This window comes from Cibotium barometz, chromosome 30 (assembly GCF_041138505.1).
Source record: "Cibotium barometz isolate CiBa-2024 chromosome 30, ASM4113850v1, whole genome shotgun sequence".
NCBI lineage: Eukaryota > Viridiplantae > Streptophyta > Polypodiopsida > Cyatheales > Cibotiaceae > Cibotium > Cibotium barometz.
In genome coordinates, this window is record NC_141075.1 from 46,896,628 (window position 1) to 46,916,148 (window position 19,521).

Genomic DNA, 19,521 nt, shown 5'->3' on the forward strand with positions numbered 1-19,521 from the left:
CCTGTCTCCATTGGAGTAGCAATAGGCTTGCAGTCTTCAAGGCCAAATCTCCGCAACAATGTCTCAATATACTTTGTCTGACACAAAGTAATACCTCCATCACACTGCTTAAATTGTATCCCCAAATAATGATGCAAATGCCCCAAATCTGACAGCTGCAAAGAGGCATTCAAATCAGCCTTAAAATCAGCAATATGAGTCTCATTTGGTCCTGTGAGCAGCATGTCATCGACATAGAGAGCAATGATTAGATGTACATCATCCACACGTTTAACATACAAAGTGCTTTCTGTTGGACTATTCTGAAAACCACGTGCAGTCAAATATGCATGTATCTTTTCATACCAAGCTCGTGGAGCTTGTTTTAAACCATATAAAGCCTTTTTCAACCTGCACACTTTGTTTTCGTGCCCTCTTTGAACAAAACCACGAGGCTGCGATACATACACCTCCTCATGCAAATCTCCATTCAAGAATGCAGTCTTTATGTCCAACTGATGTACATTCCAACCATTATGAGCTACCAATGCACAAATGCTATGAATGGTAGTCATACGACAAGTGGGAGCAAAGGTCTCATCAAAATCAATGCCCTTTTCTTGAGCATAACCCTTTGCAACAAGTCTAGTCTTATAGCGATCAACACTACCATCTGGCTTTCGTTTCAACTTAAAAACCCACTTACATCCAATGGCCTTTTTACCAATAGGCAAATCACACAAAGACCATGTACCATTCTTCATTATAGCATCATATTCACTTTGCATTGCAGCCAACCAATTTTTTGAATTTCGTGCCTCATCAAATGAAAGAGGTTCTTCCTCTTCACACATACTAGACATAGCCAAAGCATAACAATCTGATGTATAAGAGGCATGCTGAAAACCTGAACGAGTACGACTAGTCACATAGGTACATCAATCTTACTATCACGCAAGGTTTGCACCAGCCATTTTGGCATACCTCTAGCCTGCTCATTTTCAGCCCTATCCTCATGAATTACATCCTGTAAATCTGCATCAGAAATAGGCTGATCTATGATGTCGTTTGAAATCTGCATAGGTTGAATATTTGCCTCATTAGGACTTACATTTGAATTCCCACCTGTAAACAGAGGCAACAATGTATCAAATACATCCCGTGAGCTCACACCTGTCTCTTTGGTACATGATAACAAAGGCTGCACAGCATCTTCCACAAAAACAACATCTCGACTAATCAAGATACGCTTTGACTGTGGATGATACAATCTGTAACCCTTGCTCTCAGCACAGTAACCAACAAAAATGCATTTGCCAGCCTTATCATCCAATTTTCTGCGTTGTTGCACAGGCACTAAAGCATAGGCCAAGAAACCAAAGACACGTAAGTGACTAATAGAAGGCTTTCTGCCATGCCAAGCTTCGTATGGAGTAATAGACTGCAAGGCCTTAGTGGGATACCTGTTGAGTACATATGCAGCACACATGACAGCCTCAAGCCAAAATGCATGTGACAAACCTTGGGTCTTAACCATACATCGTGCCATCTCCATAAGTGACCTGTTTTTTCTCTCAGCAACACCATTTTGCTGAGGGGTATATGGCACTGTACATTGGTGTTTTATCCCACGACTAGCCAGAAATGCATCAAACTCTTTAGACATGTACTCCCCCCCTCGATCAGAACGGAGGGTGCCCACAGTACAATTGGATACATTTTCAACCATAAGAAAAAACTGTTTGAAGCACAAAAACACTTCGGACTTTGCCTTCAGTGGATATACCCATGCATGCCTTGAGTAATCATCAATGAAAGTCACGAAGTACAAGTGTTTACCAAATGACGGAGTTTGCATAGGCCCACATACATCACTATGTACAAGTTGCAATTTGCGAGTGGCCCGCACAAAACCATCCTTTGGAAAGGCAGAACGTTGCATTTTGCCCAAAATACAGCCTTCACAAACATGTTTCAATGGTGCCTCAAGAGGGGGCAATGAAGCAACCATATCAAATTCCTGCAAACGCAGCAAACTAGCAAAGTTCAGATGACCAAAACGAGCATGCCATAGTTTTGCATCCGAAACTGCCTTTTCATCAGAAACTGCATTTGCTGAATCTTCCACACACTTGTCATAAGAATTGAGCCTATACAGCCCACGAAACAAGGTGCCAGATGCAATAATCGTATCACCAGAAGTCAAATCATGAACAGTACATCTGTCATCCACAAATTTGACTACAAATCCAAGTCTAGCAAGCGCAGAGACAGACAATAGATTCTTCTTTATCCCTGGCACATACAAAGCATCTGAAAGTGTGAAAGCGCTGCCATTTGCAACAGTAAGCATAATTTTACCAATGCCCTTCATTGGGTAAGAAGCATTATTGGCACATGTGACAGTATTCCCATTAGAGACAGCCTCAAGACAAGTGAACATATCACGATGTGAGGTAATGTGCTTTGTAGCACCACTGTCAAAATACCAAACATGAGAGTCAACAGAAACTGCCAAACATGCATCATGTACAGATGGGTCATACTAGCAATACACGCTAAATGCCCATTCTGTATCCTGCACAACATTTGCAGAATCTGCATTTGTAGAAGCATCCGCTATTGTGGCTGCATTTGACTCTTTCTTCTTTGCCTCTTTAGCCTTTAGCTTAGGGCAATTCTTAATGACTTACAATAGTTGCACCTGGTCTTTTTCTTGCCTTTATCAAGAGCCTTCTCAGACTTATTGTTGCTACCTGTGGAAGGAGAAGAAGTTGCAGACCTACTAATAGGAGAAGAAACAGTGGAAGGGGCTGCCTTACCACTTCTTCTCTGCTGCTGGGGCAGCAATAAATGCTTGATCAACTGCACGTTGCCTGGCCCTGTTTTGCCTGGACTGCGCTTCTTGCAAGAGCTTGTTGACTAAAGTATCATACTTGATAGCATCAGGTCTGTCCTCATTAAGAAGTCTCCACATGGAAGCAAAAGTCTGATATGTCTCAGGTAAAGCATCAAGAACAGTCTGCACAAGAGAATGATCAGGAATAATCTCACCTGCAGAAATCAACTATTCTTTGAGATCTTTAATCTCAGCAAGAAAAACATTCATGTCATCATCTTCCTGCATAATCTTCAATTCTAGCTCTTTACGCAGATAAGCGATTTTTGCCTCGTTACGACCTGCATACAAACCAGCTAGAATATCCCAAGCCTGTTTTACTGTTTTAGCTGAACGAATATGTGGGGTGATGTTACATTTGACAGAAAGTGCAATCAAGGGATGAGCCTGCGTATCTTTACCATCCCAACGAGCTTGTTCAGCAATGGGTAAAACAACAGCAACAGTAGAGCTGCTAGAACCTGCAACATCCTCAACAGATCCTACATCCACAGAACCTGGACGTACATGCATACCCTGCACAATGTTCCACACTCCTTTTGCAACCAAAACATGCTGCATCATGTATGCCCAAAGTGGGTAGTTGCTGTCTCCATCCAGTTTGTCTTCAGCAGACAACATGCGAAATACATCATTGCTGTTATCTGCCATGGCCACTGACTGAAACTGATGCAAAAGCTACCTGTAATGAAGCAAATACTGAACACAAAACAACTTGTGCAATGTAGCACGGTCCACAATAGAATACGTATGCCTGTTTTGCAGAAAACTGCACTGTCGAAATTTCTACAGAAAATGACGAACACCTGTGCAGAACTTGAAATGCAAAAACGAAGCCCGAAACGACCTCATATGCAAATTCTGAGAACGCAAAGCCCTAAGGGCATATTTGCAGAGTATAGGGACCTGCAAGCGCTCGTGAAAGCTCACCTCAATCGGAGAACGTGAGTCGGAGGGTGCCCGCGGCGTAGCCCTGGGAGCCGATGCCTGCTCTGATACCAATTGTTGGAATTAGGGTTGCAGGAAAGCACACAAAGCTTGGAGAAGAAGAAGCAAGAATGCACACAACACACAGTGTATTAGATTGTGTCAATGTACAAAAGATAAGTTAGCCCTAGAAGGATGGGCGTATATACAAGCCGGGGGAAAAAACCTCCTAAAGAGGGAAAAAGTGCCCCGGCGGTCCTAAGTGTGTTCACACACATCACTGCCTATATATATATGGCAACATTTTTTACCTTGCCTAAGCAAACCTATTCGAGTAAGCATCCATTTAGCATGCATAAATCAATAGCATACAAGAGAGCAAGAAGAGATAAATGGAGCTTATAAGTAAGCTATTACAAGGGAATGATTGTGTATTACTTATTGTCAAAAATGGATTATATACAAATGACTAATTTTTACACTGAGCCAACCAAACTTAAAAATGGTCTAGCCTCTATTACTAGTCTTAAGCAACTATGTACATGGAGTCCATAGACTTTCCCTATTTGACATTAAGCACATGTTAAGAGTACTTTACATGTTCCAATGTTATCTTACAAGAGATGAGGGCCCATTTGAGTGGGCAAGATGGCAAAGCGCCTTATGATAGGTTGGGGGGTAAAACCATGGTAACCTATGGAGTGGTTAATGAAGGGTAAAATCTACCTTCTCCATGTACGGACCACCATTATGAGATAACGATTGTTCCTTGTAGCATGTAGCCAATTTGACAGCATGTCATCTGGCCTACTTAGGCTACCTTTCCTTGTGAATAGGAGGATGTTGGGCATCTGAGCATCTCTCAACCATGGCTACTCCTCATAATGGGGGTGTACAAACATGAGCTAGCCAGTGTATAAACATGAGCTAGTCGGTGCTTGGACACTACAATATGAGGGTGGAGCATTGATTTCCAACACCTGTCCTAGTTGCCACTTCGAGCATTGATGTTCCATAAGGGCAAGCATCTAATGGATTGCAATCCAACAACCTTAAAGCCACACATGCATAAAATTAATGCATTGGAAATTATATGGCAGCCTAACCCCATGGAGCTTGAAACTCTTAATCTAGAGATATAGGGTTATAGACAACCATTCCCTTATGTTCTACTACCCTGTGAATATGTAGAAGACATGTTGAGGATGACATTTGAATGGGAAAGGGGGTTGCCATCCTAGAGGCCCATATATGGGAAAAACTGAGCTAATCACATCTCAAGGCCGATGACCAAATGTGATGGAACTAGAGATCCCATTGAATATTACTTGGAGAAGTTCAATCAAGTTTGTAAAGCCATGGGAAGGATCGATGATCCCACCAAGATTTGCTCATTTGGACTTTAAAGGCTTGGCAAAGCGGGCCAGAGGCCAGTGGTTTATCGCACTAAACCCACTTGAAAAGGCCAATTATGAAGTCTTGAGACATACTTTCATTTGGACTTTAAAGGCTTGGCAAAGCGGGCCAGAGGCCAGTGGTTTATCGCACTAAACCCACTTGAAAAGGCCAATTATGAAGTCTTGAGACATACTTTCATTGTGGAATTCTTATCCAATGGAGCCATATATGAAGTCCCATTACTCAAAGCTATAACCTCAAGGAGGATGAAGCTGAAACCATTTGGGACTAAATTGCCAGAGCAAAGTATTTCAATATGAGATGTAGTTCCAGAGAAAGAAGGCTGAATGACCAATGACTTTTTATCAATCGATTGATTTGGTCTCAAGAGAAATAGGTTTCATGACCATATCTACATGTCTAGACACCATCTTTGATGAGTGTTGCCCTCGATTTGGTGTGAGGCAGTAGACATAGTAGACAATCTGCAAGATTAGAAGTCATTCACACAAACCAAGAGATATGGGATGCATTATTGAAAGATCTACGGCTAGCCCAACCATCACCTTCTAGTTAAAGGCATGAGCATGGATGAGTTGGTAGATAATCTGCTTAATCGATTAGGCTAGGGCGGCCAACCCTCAAGGGCACTGTAGCGAGTATTGCAAGCCAAACACCCTCACGATTGGGAGAAGTACCATGATGTAAAACTCTTTGAAAGAAGAGAGGGTTACATCCGGCATATTGGTAAGTTTTCCACGACATGCTGCGTCTTGTTCTTATTTTCTTTGTGAATGAGAGATATTAAAGAGTTTTGGAGAGAGCCGAAACGGGCCATAATATTTTTGGCACTGCTCCGGGGGAGGAGCCATTGCGCTTCTACAGTCTTGCTTCTTGATTTATTCTATGGATGGTGTGGTGAGTGATCTGTAAGTTTGAATATGTTTGGACCCTTAATTTTGTGGCTTTTTGATTGGGAATGGAAGCAACACTTGCGCATCATTGTCAAACGCCTGTGAAATGTGTTAGTGGAACTAACTAAATGCAATTGGTGGCATGATGATGATATGTGACGTCAATAAGTGACTTCCATATGATATATGATAATGATAAAAATCGTATAGGTGGTGGAGGGCTTGGTAGCTATGGTATCTCCTCCAGCTTCTGTACCGCTGAAGCTCACGAGGCCTCTCGCATTCGCCCCTTCCTACTACTCCTCATGGAGCTCTTTGTCTTGCTTGGGCTCTCCATTTCTCACCTCATCGTCTTCAGCCAAGCACCGTGGCCTCTCCCATCTCATGCAAGCCCCGACTACAAGAAGCCCCACCTGGCCCATCATCCGAAGCCCAAGAGCCCAACTCCATGAAGGTAAAACCCTGACCTGTGTAGAACCCTGATTCATAATTTGTGTTCGGCTAACCTTCTTGTTTTTCCATGTAGGGGCGCCCTCCCTGGAGAGCTCCAGCCAGCCAGAGCTCGCCAAGAATTTTGACTTCTCTTCTGAAGAGAGGATTTACAATTGGTTAGTTGTGTGGGCGTTTTCTGCAACTGTTTTGGTGTTGTAGCTCAACCCGCCCAGCAAATCTCGCTAAGTTACGTTTTGCAGGTGGGAGTCCCAGGGTTACTTCAAACCCGCTGCAAACAATGAATGCGAGCCTTTCGTGGTCGCTATGCCGCCTCCAAATGTGACCGGAGCTTTGCACATGGGCCATGCGATGTTTGTTACTTTAGAAGTGAGTTTTTGCTCTTCACTTGCTTTTTTGTGTGATCAAATTAAGCAAAAGAAAAAAATACACACATCAAACACATAAAAGCCTCGTCTTCAAAGGAAACCTGCCCAGAGACCCCAGAAGATCATTTGACATCAAGTAGCCGGTTTTTAAAACCTGCGCAAGCCTTGCGCAAGCCTCTTGGAGTCATGTGCATCACGAATTTTGGCCATTTGATCTGGCATTTGCATTTACAAAGCGCTTACCAAACCCACCAAGACATTTCATTCACCGGAGGCTTCTGAATACAGGTCCTCACCCACAAGTCTGCACCGTTGTTAGCTGCCCACCAATATTTTGCTAAAGCCCTTGCTTCCGAGGACATTTGCATTAGATCTTCAAGTTAGCAAATTCACCTTGAACTCACTTTTTTGTTTCAGTTGGAGCAAACAAAAAAATAGAAGCAAAATTTAAGTTGATGAGACCAAAAACTCTATGTACTACTAGTCCACAAGTGTGACATGGGGTGTAGGACCCACGTGCGAGGTTGCATGGATGCCATTCCCCCGTAGGTCCCTTGGACCTTTAACAAAGTACGATAAACAGATCCTTCATTCAAAGGAAGGAATTGCGTCCGCATGCGGGCTTGAAGCTCATGGGACAACTCTTCATACCTGGTAATATCTCTCGTGAGTCCATGCTCTTAGGGGGTATTTCAGCTCATGCATTGAACATCTATAGTTCCTTGGGTCTCTAGCAGGTGTGGTGTAGTGATTTTGTCAAAAGTTGGGAAGGGCTGTTCCACCCATGGGAATGGTGAGGTTGCACCTGCCATTTTGGGTACCTTGGATTGTCTTAAGGGAGGGGAGGGGCCTCACCCAAATTTAGGAGGTTACAATTGGATGACCTTTGAATGGGGGGCTGATGAACTCAGAACAAGTAGAGTGACCTGACAAAGACTTACATGTGTAGTGTCCAAAAGGGAGCGGCATGTCCATCTTCCCCCATGTGTTCAATATGGAGGCTAAAGCTGTGCGATTGGGAGTGAAAGGCTTTGGCTTTAACCTTGAAGACAAAAGCGTTGTCCCGGGCAGGTCAGAGGAGGTTGACTCTTGTGTTGTTTTTATCATATGGAATAGAAGTTTTTTTCATTAAAAAAAAAGTGCCTTCTCTGGCCAATCCCATGTCCCCGGGGCTTCACTAGGAACGGAAGGAATGCCTTGTGATATGCATGGACAGATTGGACAGCCAAGGAGATGCATTGGATGCCATGAAGAAGGAGAACAATGCATTTAAAAGAAGGAGAAGAGCGAGCTTCCAAAGTCAAGGCATTGGAACTTGAGCTGCGGGATCTCAATCAAGAGAATTAAGGGAGGCTAGACCTTGTGACATTGAAAGTTTGGTAGGATGAGAATTATATCTGTCAACCGATCCATCCGACTTTCTTTTTACTTTGTAAACCCACTTTGTGCCAATCACATTCTTATCATCAGGCAAGACTACCAGATCCTATGTATGATTTTTCAAAACACTCATACTATTTCTGCATGGCTGTCATCCACTGCCCATGCTCTTCTCCATCCTCAAATGAAGCAAGCTCATCCATGTCACGCAGACTACTCATGCATGCATAACCTGCATGCTGAGAACTTGATGCACTCCTTGATTCAGCCCTTGTTCTACCTATGAGTGGAGCTGAAATTTTACTCTCTCCTACATCCTAAGATGTTGCGGGCTGATCCAAAGGTCCTCTGTCTTTTCTTTCTTGAGGCAATGATGCTCAACAGGTGGCTGATTTGATCTCCCATCAATAGACAAGGGTAACAGCCTATCAAACTGAGAGAATGGTTGAAGGCAGCAAGCAGAAGCAGAGGAGAGACTTGGAGCAGCCATTGGCCAAGTCGGCGAGTAGAAGAAACCCATGACTGGTGAAAAATACATCAGATAAATATGCTACATAAATGGGATAAATGCTGGAGGGTTGGGAGCTGATCAATAGAATCTCAAGGAAGGGGTTTGGTGAAGACGCTAGCTAGGTTGTCCTCAGAGGGGCAATACTCTAGAGAAATGATGCGATCAGCGACAAGCTCACGAATAAAGTGAAAATGGACCTCAATGTGTTTGGTCGTGCCATGAAAAGATGAAGTTCGAGCCAACACCAAGGCACGTTGGCTGTCTGTAAGAATGTGAAGAGAGGAGTCTGAAAGAACATCATGATTACTCAGCATTTGCATCAACCATAACAGCTCGTAGCAAGTATCCAAATAGGTGCGGTACTGAGTCTCAGTAGAAGAAATTGAGACCGTATCCTACTTCTTGGATCACGAGGAAATGAGACCGGAACCTTAACTGAAGCAATAACGAGAAGTGGACCGCTTGGTATCCTGGTCACGTGCCCAATCAACATCAAAGTATCCAACAAGCTTAGTGCCTGCTCTGAAAAAGAGACCATAGTCCAAGGTACCATATAAGTATCCAAGAACCTTGAGAGCGGCCTGCCAATGAGTGTTAAGTTGTTTTTTAAGTTCAAAGCTCATCTTGTGGCAAAAGGTTCCTGAGGGAGAGGGTATTGACTTTGATGAAACTTTTGCTCCCACACGAAGGATGAGTTTTATTCGCATGGTGGTTGCATTGGCAGCCCAATGTCCTATCTTTCATATGGAGATCTCAAAGAGGAGGTATATGTAGAGAAACCTTGAGGGTTCTAGATGCCACACAAGGAGGATATGGTCTTCAAGTCGCATAAAGCTTTGTACGAGCTGAAACAAGCCCGAGGAGCCTCATATGGTCGCATTGATGCATTCTTTCTTAATGTTGGTTTCAAAAGAAGTAGTGTTGATGCTTACCTCATGTATTCAGAGGGGGGTGTGCTTGTGTTTATTATATTGTATGTAGATGCTTTGATCATCACAGGAAACCATGTGAAGAAGCTTCAGGCTACAAAGGCAAGCTTATGAAGGTGTCTTACAGATGTTACAGATTGGTAGTGCTATGTGTGAACATGGGCTTACTAGGGGCACTTTTTCCCATTGGGTTTTCCCCCCTTGGACATCTAGTGTGAAAGAACATTGCACTTTATATCTTGTACTTGTACTTCATTTTCTTATCACTAAATATACGTGCAAGTACTTATCCCACTCCTGCCCCTAGTCGTGCTGCTTCGTGTGAGTGTGTGTGCTTCTCTGCTATCCATAACCTAACTCTAGCATCCAAGAGGGCCAACATTTGGTATCAGAGCTTCTGAATCTGCCCATTTTAGGGTTTTTTCTTTGAATTTGACCAAACCCTTCATACAGGGGACTCATTAGACCATCCTGAATTTGATTCTGCAGGCGTTTCGAAAAACCCCTAATTTTTTAGTTGTACAACCAGTCCGTGTAGTTGAACGACCAACCCTAAAATCATATTTGACTTCAAATGTGTGTTCGCCTCGCTTTGCCGCATTTGTCCGTACAACTCTGAATTGATTTGGACTAGTCTGTATAGTGGTCTTTTGCCAAACACAACTCATGTGCAAATTCCACAACTAAACCTTGTTTAGTGATTGGGGGAACTGTACGGATTGGTCGTACAACTGGACAACTAGTCCGTAGAGTTGTACGACCAACCCTAAAATCAGATTCGACTTCAAATGTGTGTTCGCCTCGCTTTGCCGCACCTGTCTGTACAACTTTGAACTGATTTGGACTAGTCCGTATAGTGGTCTTTTGCCAAACACAGCTCAACCCTAAAATCAGATTTGACTTCAAATTTGTGTTCACCTCGCTCTGCCGCATCAGTCCATACAACTCTGAACTGATTTGGACTAGTCCGTATAGTGGTCTTTTACCAAACAAAGCTCATGTGCAAATTCCACAACTAAACCTTGTTTAGTGATTGGGGGAACTGTATGGACTCGTTGTACAACTGTACAACGAGTCCGTACAGTTGTACGACCAACCCTAAAGTCAGATTTGACTTCAAATGTGTGTTCATCCTGACATGAAGTGTCACGAATCAATACATGTGGCCAAAATTGTCCAGTCATCTTGAACCAAGTTAGCAGATTGCTCTTTGCATCTGCAACCACATTGCTAGATTCTTTTTTCTCCTTAGCAAGCCTTTTCTTGCATTCATTTATGTAATGCCCTTATGGCAATAGTGACATTTGCCATTCTTCTTGGGCTTGTTGGCATCCCCCTTATATGTAGATTGAGACTTGTTAGATGGCTCTCCATAATCAGCTTTGGGCTGATTTCCCCCTTATATGAAGATTGAGACTTGTTAGATGGCTCTCCATAATCAGCTTTGGGCTGATTTCCCCCTGTTTTGATGCCTTCACTTGCCCTTGTCTTTGAAGGCAAATGCTTGATCACTACCACGCATACCAGAGAGTTTTTTCCTCTTGCAAAAGTAGACCCACCAACTCCTCAAATACGAGAAGAATTGGGTTTCCTCTCATAGACAGATTGAGGGAGGTGGAAAACCAAGGTATGATGGAGGCAATGAATTCAAAGTAGTAGTGATCAGCCGGTTGTCAGGGATCACCTCATCAGGTCCTTGACCTTAGAGAAATGCTTTGACATGGCATCCCCCTCATTCATGGAGAGAATGTCTAGCTGCCTTTTCAAGTATGAAACTCTAGTCGCTTGTCTGATTACCAGAGTATCACAAGCTTGTTTTGTAGTCTTGGATGACGTAATATGAGGTATAATGGACCTCTTCAGTGAGAGGGCAATGAGAGACAAAGCCTGTGGATCTCTTGCATTTCATCTCCTTGGTTCTTGAGATTAGTTGTTGCTGCTTTTAGCTCTTGTTCTATGCCAGCTACCTGTCCTGTGGGGCTGGGAGTCTCTTCAAGGATAGGTGTATTACTACAGGTTTTGGGCCTCCCCACGCTTGGGGAGAATGATGCACCGGTCTTTTTCTTTGTAGGGGATGGATGATATTTGGAGAGATGAGATGTGCAGGATATCACTGAGGGCCTGGTGGTACGTATTGAGTTATTGGTGGAGTAGGGAACCACTTTTTATATTGATCCCCCTCTAGGGATGGTCACAGATGCTTGGAGCCTTTGGCTGTACAGCGGATTCCCTGTCAGGTATTTGCATTGTGGCCCCGGTGAGTGAGAATGGAGGGATGCTACCAACCCGATGAAAAGCATGCCTTCCTTTAGTTATACTGTGCGGTATGCCGGTCATCTTGTCCTAGGATACATTTAGAGAGTCCCTACTCTTAGACCTCATTGGGAGGCTTAAGGCATCACACTTGACTTTCAGAGGACGTTTTGGCGGAGAGGCTGTGGCACTCTTATAGGAGGACACATATATCCTCCTTTATTTGGCTTTCTCTACTTGGTGGTGCTCGCCACCAACTAGGGGAGATCGGTTGCTGGTGTTAACCGAGCATGCGCGAGATGTGCACGAGCTTCGGAGATAGTCTACCATTGCTTATGCACAGAATGGGGAAGAGCTCCCAGGAGGTTTGTTGGTGGTGTTCCACAGAGCCAGAGGGGATGGCAATCCTGTGAGCCAGATAGGTTCTCGGGCAACGGTCCCAAGGGAGGATTACCCTCCAAGGGGTGATGTGAGAGTGCTAGACTCATTTCTCAAGAATGAAGACCAAGATAGTGTTCAGAGTCAGGGCAGGAATGGATTGTGGACTAGATGGAACAGATGCATAGATCTTATTCTGAGACAGAGTGGTTTTGGAGACTGGGCTGGGCTTTCAGAGAAAAGGGTTGCTAGGGATGGATGGATGACAGAGGGACTTCGGGAAAAGATTGGGATGATGATAGTCATCCAAGAACAGGTTGGAATTCCATCATCAAGTTTAGCAGAGGGGGATGTCATGTGCATGACATGCTCATGTATCTTCTCAGGGCTAATCCAGAAGGGGCAGCTAGAAAAAGGACAAGTAGAGTTAGGATTTTGGAGCACAAGGCCATTGTGGACTTGGAGCAAGGCTGGAGGGCATGAAGAGGAAGGCATGTCGGCTGTACCAGAATTAAGCAAGAGGCTATTGGCTGCATACAGGTGTGGTCGACTGAACTGGAGAGCAAGGCGGCTGTATGCGTTACTATTTATGGGAAAAAGTGCCAATCGGCTGATCTGACAGCAATCGGCCAGCTCAGCTTTGATTCAAGAAGACTATATAAGGGCACATGAGCTCATTGATAGATTCATTCAACTCTTTAGGAGTTGGATCCTTAGGGTCCAGCTTTAGGATCAGATTTTGGTGATGTTCACCTTTTGTATGAAGGCAGCCTAGGGCTGTAGATTAGGTATCTTTTTGTACCATATTAATATACTGAATTTCCAGCATATCTCTCTCTCTCTCTACTCTCTTTTCATGTCTGCGTTTTGCATCAGATTGTTTTCAGTGGTGTTTAGCCTCCGATTCTTTCTTCGTCAACCAGTGACCAGGATGTGTTGCTGGTCCCTTTGCCTTTTATGGAGGAGCATGCTTCTACGCTGTGTGATGCTATTGAGGAGGCTACTACTGCTTCAGTTACCACTACTGTGAATGTTCCTGTTTTCCTTACTCTGTGTGAGGATTTTGGATTGTGGTCAGGTGTGTCCGTGATCGTGCCTGGGGCACAGTGGTACTTCCAGGGCTTGAAGGATTGGGATTTGGATTTGGTTGGGCCTGTGGAGTCCCGACATCAGTTTTTAGAGGAGGCAGTTGAGTTCTTACATCTGGCGATGCCGACCTTCGAGGAGGATGCTATTGTACAGCATTTGGCTACTCTTGGTACAATGTTTGTTGGCATTATCATCTCCAGATTGGGCATATATGTGCATATTTCAACCTAACCTCCCGGGAAGTGAGAGGATCCATGTTTCCAACATGGTATCAGAGCCCAGGTTGTGATGTTGGAAGCTAAGACCTCAACCAAAGTGTGGCTTGAGGGGGGGTGTTGGAGATGCAATCCACACTTCTAAAGAGAACCAGCTCACGTGGTGAGATTGGGTTTGAATCTTGGCAAGTTGAGGTTTCTACAAATTGGATTACCGGAGGTCACCTAACATCTTAAGGTTTTGGGGTTTGGATGGCTAGACCAATTTGTGGAACACCTCAGTTAAGCGTGCTTGCGCAGGAACACAACTGGGATGGGTGACCTCCCGGGAAGTGAGAGAATCCATGTTTCCAACAGAGTTGGAGCAAATGGACTCTTTCTTTTGAGGGTATTATCTTCTTGGAGCTATAGGCTTCTAGGGATTTCTCTGGCACTGTGTTTACATTTGGGTTTGGCACCGATATTTGGAGCTACAAGCTTCTAGGGATTTCTCTGGCACTGTGTTTACATTTGGAGCAGCGCGACGCAGCGTACATGGTTGTTTTCTTCTAGAGGAGCAGTGTACCTGGCAGCTTGTTCTGTTGCTTTTGTAGCTGAGTTGCTGTGGAGAATGCTTGTGGAGCTTTCCTGGTACCTGTTGTTGTTGCATTCTTTTGTCTTTGACAGAGGACGACTTCTTCGGCTTATCGGAGTATGTTCAACATTTGGTGCTGAGAGGGGGTGTTAGCACATTCATCCCCAGTTTTTGCCCATGTTTGGGGTTCTTTTGGTCCCTTTTGCATGGCCCTTGATTGTGGGCTGGCCACCCCTTATTTTATATATTTTTTTGGGATTTTCCCTAGCTTGGATGCATTTTTCTAGTCGGCTTGCTTCAGTATGCCCAGTCGGCCAGCTTCAGCATATCCAATCGGCCAGCTCTCCGCACCTATAAATAGGTGGGCTGGCCTCTCACTTTTGTATCTTGCCTAGCCTATCTTTTACTCCCTCACTCATGAGACTACTTCTGTCTCTGGCTTGGGACTATCACTTCAGTATATTCAGGATAGTTGCTCTGTATCTCTCTCTCTCTTGCAGTCTGTTTAGCACACTCTAGTGCTTATTTTCTTCCGCTTTGTGCACTCTTTCATTCGGAAGCGGCCAGGTAAAGAAGGCCAATACCCTAAGATTTCGAACAGGTATTATGGGCCATTCCAAATCACAGAAGATAAATGAAGTGGCTTATAGATTGGTATTACCCGATCATTGGAAAATATATAATGCGTTTCATGTCAACTTGTTGAGGCCTTATGTGGGACCACGTCCTATAGGCAAGCCGGTATGTAGGGTTTCAACAGTTTAGGGTTTTTCAGCCCGTTTTACGGTTTTTTCTTTGAATTTGACCGAACCCTTCATTCAGGGGACTCATTAGACCATCCCGAATTTGATTCTGCAGGCGTTTTCAAAAAACCCTAATTTTTTAGTTGTACAACCAGTCCGTACAGTTGTACGACCAACCCTAAAATCATATTTGACTTCAAATGTGTGTTCACCTCGCTCTGCCACATCTGCTCGTACAACTCTGAACTGATTTGGACTAGTCTGCATAGTAGTCTTTTGCAAACACTGCTCACGTGCAAATTCCACAACTAAACCTTGTTTAGTGATTGGGGGAATTGTATGGACTCGTCGTACAACTGGACAACTTGTTAGTCATACTGTACGGTATGCCAGTCATCTTGTCCTAGGATACATTTAGAGAGTCCCTACTCTTAGACCTCATTGGGAGGCTTATGGCATCACACCTGACTTTCAGAGGACGTTTTGGCGGAGAGGCTGTGGCACTCTTATGGGAGGACACATATATCCTCCTTTATTTGGTTTCTCTACTTGGTGGTGCTCGCCACCAACTAGGGGAGATCGGTTGTTGGTGTTAACCCAGCATGCGCGAGATGTGCACAAGCTTCGGAGATAGTCTACCATTGCTTATGGGCTACGATAGCACGTCTCCTTGGAAGGATGAGGAGGGATGCTTACATTTCTTTTGGTGCTATCATTTGGTTCACACAGTCGGGCCCACACTCAGGTATGAGGGGAAAGACAAGGATTTGGTCATTATGATCAGATAGGGAGTTGCTCGGTGGTGCCGTCTTTAGGACCCGCTGGAGTGAGGATACACCCCACCTACGCAAAGGTTGGACAGTGCATGGGAGATTATTGCTAGCATTGCAGGCTGCAGCCCGGCACATTTGGAATGCTAGATGCATTGAAGCGATTGAGGATACTTTGGTTTATGATATATAGGTCATTTGTAGGATTTAGAGTGATACCATCCAAAACCTCATGGCACTTGGGCCAGAATCCAAGGAGCTTTGAGGGCTGCAGAGAGTGTGTGACCAGTTTATGAGAGAGTGGGATCATGGCATCTTTTTCACTGCTACTCATATGGGACCTTGTTGGCAGCACAGGGCTCCTTGTTTGGTTTGAAATCTCCCTTTTTTATATTTTTTCATATTTAATAGAAGTCTCTTCCCCCCCCCCCCCCCCCCCCCCCCAAAAAAAAGCGTGATGTTGTGTGACACTTGGAGTGGTTGCTCTTTTCTAGAGGATGCTTTTTTTTATGTCTATGGAATTGTTGTTCTTGGATTTGCTTTCATACACCATTTTCTTTGCTTGCATGCTGTTTTTACAGCTTTCTTAAATGAGATCACGTTTAATCTTGTGAAGGACATAATGATACGCCATTGGCGAATGAGAGGAAGACCGACGCTATGGGTTCCCGGCACAGATCATGCAGGCATTGCTACACAGGTAGGATCAGCTGTAGAAAATTATATAGATTGTTCTGAAAGGGATAAGAAGTGCTTAGGTTTTTTCTGCAATATTAGTTTAATGCTTCGATACCTTTTGGAAGAATTTTGATGGTTGATGCTTGTGCTAAAGTGGTATTTGTTGTTCTTTAAATGTATGGCTATTTGTTGATTTGAGTACACCTGTGTGAAATTCATGCTTTACCTTGTCTTTGACGTTAGTACAATGCTTATAAAGCTAATGTTCTAAGGGATGTTGCCATTTTTCTTTCTTATTAAGCTACACTTGTTTTCATATGTCAAGGCAAAGTTTTTTTTTAAAATCTCATTTGTGAAAATTAATCTAGATCTATACATCTAATACTGTGACATGTTGCATCTTAATGGGATTAGCCTTGGTAGCATAGTAACAGGAAACTTCCGTTTCCTAGCCAAAAGTTGCGGAAACTCCATATCTCAGGAGAAGCCATTTCAGTTTTCGTTTCCCTGTTTCCTAATCTCACTTGAGAATTTTCCCATGATTTTCCCTTGGTTAGTTTTGATTTTCCGGAGTTCCCTTGTTCTCTCTATCAGATTATGATCTATTTCTCCTCTATTTCTCTCATCTTTTTTCATTGTTTCTATTTACATCTACTATGTAATGTTAAAGACAATTCCATTTCCTAGCTGTTTCCATTTCCTGCTGTTTCCACTGTGAAGATGTCATCCGTTTCTGTCGCTGTTTCGGTTGTGAAGACGTCATCTGTTTCCGTTGCCGTCTCCGTTGCGTGCAACTATGCTTGGTAGACATTATGTTAAGACCGAGCATAAATGGGCCATTTGAGCCAAAGAAAGTGCACCAAGGAGCAAGGCAGACATACATACACTGAATCAGAGGCAGGGGCCAAGTATGCAAATGGAAGGCTTAGAGCAGCAGCAGCGTAGCACCCATATGGCTGGCCTAGTGCAGCTGATGCTGGCATGCCAGCTTTACAGTGTTGGCCTAGCAACCTCTCACACTTCAAAGCCATCAAGGGTTTTGAGCATTGTTTCGTAGCAAAATGTATAGAATAGTTGTGATTTAACTTGCAATATATTTTTATCATACATAGCAACGATAGGGCAGGTCAAACTTCTTCTGATATACTAAGGTTGTTCTTGTTGATCTCAAGAGATGGTCAGCATTTTCTGTTGATATATCTTGCATGGACATGTGGAACTGTTTTGAAGTCTTTTGTCATGTGCATCCCACACTTGGATGCTGTGGTCATGATTGTACAAGATAAGTGCAAGACCATGTGGTTGGTGGACACTTGGCTTGTTGTGAGCCCTCAATCGAGGGACATGTCCGCTAGTGTGCCACCACAAGTGTGTTAGGCTCAGTTGTGCACGTCTGCACAATGATGTAACCCTCTTGATGGTGTTAGGATGCCCCACACACCTGTTAGGCTACTTGGCCGGGTGGACTGGCACTTGATGCGCGGCAGAAAATCTCTATCTCCGTGAATCTATGGAGATTCCCCACATCTCTTGAAAGGAAAGACGTTGTGTCGTCTGCAAACTCTGAGTCAAGGAGCTCCTCTTGCGTGTGGAGGGGAAGACGCAATTCCTGAAGCCCGGTCTCTTGGGCTGAGAGAAAGCTACTCATGGCCTCGGCGAGACGAATAAGAAGAGGTAAGGTGCCAAAGGATAGCCCTGTCGAACCGAGCGGGAAAGGGGAAATCTATCTCCACGGGCTCCCGAATGAGAAACTGGTTGTGTGAGGCTAAGTAAAGACCAAAGACTCCACGAATCCACTCCATGGGAAATCCCATCCAACTCATTGTGCCCTCCAGAAAGCTCCAATCCACCCTATCATATGCTTTCTCAAAGTCTAGGAGAAGCACAATGAGGTCCTGCTGCCCCATCCTGGCCGAGGCAGTTGCCTCCCAAAAGGTACCGATCTTGAACAAAGCCAGTCTGAGTGTCGTGGATCAAGTCTGGGAGGAAAGGCTGAAGTCTCTTGCTGATGGCCTTGGCCAAGCTCTTACAGGCTGTCCCTAGAAGAGTGATGGGTCTCCACTGCTGGATCCCGAATTTGTCACCACCCTCCTTGGGAATCAAGCGAATCAAGCCCTCTAAGAGCCTCTCTGGCATGGCACCAATAACCATAATCTCGTTAAGGCAGTGCGAAGGCTGCCTTCCATGATGTCCCAATGATGAAGAAAGAAGGAGATTGGAAGCCCGTCCTTCCTCGGGCATGTGCCCTTGGGAAGTGCCGTCAATGCCTCCGCCAACTCCTCAGCAGTGAATGGTGTTAATAAGAAGGACCTTAGAGAAGGGGAACCACCTCCCTCGTGTGTCGCTAGACCGTCATGGGTGCATCCACCACCTGTGGAGATAATGGGGCACTTGTGAGAAGAGATCGAAAGAAGTCTGTGGCAATGGCTCGCACATGGGGAGGATCTGAAACGATAGCTCCATCGTGGCCACGTAACCTGTGAATGCCGTCTCTCCTCTTGTGGGGGCTAGCTATCTCAAAGAAATCCCCTGTGACTTTGTCATTGGCCTGAGTCCAGAATGAGGCCCTGGCATGATACCTGTACTTCACCCTCCTCTCCTCGATGGATCTAATCTCCGTGCGGGCAGTAGCAAGCTGACTCTCGATCCACTGGCTATCGAGGGACCTCTCCTGAAGCCGCTGTAAAGAGGCTAGACTCCTCAGATTACTCTCTTGCTCCCGGAAGCCCTCCAATCGGCTTTGGGCTGCCTCTTGCAAGAAACTGTTGATCTCCCCTAGGCCACATCCAATGTGCACGTAGTAGATCCTGAGATAATGTCCAGTCTCGTCCATATCTGCTCTATCCTGGGGTCTTGAATGAGGCTGTCCGGAATCCTAGAGCTCGCATGCCTGTCATGCCTCCAGGGGTCCTCGAAGGACAGAATAACCGGGGCGTGATCAGAAAAGGAAGTACACGCCAAGATACCAATCATGCCCCCACGACTGCAAGCCCACTCATCAACATAAAACCTGTCTAGTCTAGAGAGGTTGGGGCCGGTGCTCCTCCTATTTGATCTCGTGAAGCT

At 44.6% G+C, this 19,521-nt stretch overlaps 1 protein-coding gene across 1 annotated transcript in view; it reads left to right on the forward strand.

Moving 5' to 3' along the window:
- The first annotated feature begins 6,308 nt into the window (after window positions 1–6,308).
- Window positions 6,309–19,521, forward strand: part of EMB2247 (protein EMBRYO DEFECTIVE 2247) — a 119,207-nt gene continuing 105,994 nt past the window's right edge. The window contains exons 1-4 of the mRNA XM_086824327.1: window positions 6,309–6,571; window positions 6,644–6,725; window positions 6,810–6,936; window positions 16,394–16,477. Coding sequence (XP_086680453.1) covers window positions 6,349–6,571; window positions 6,644–6,725; window positions 6,810–6,936; window positions 16,394–16,477 — 516 coding nt within the window. The 5' untranslated portion in view covers window positions 6,309–6,348. The remainder of the gene's footprint in view (window positions 6,572–6,643; window positions 6,726–6,809; window positions 6,937–16,393; window positions 16,478–19,521) is intronic.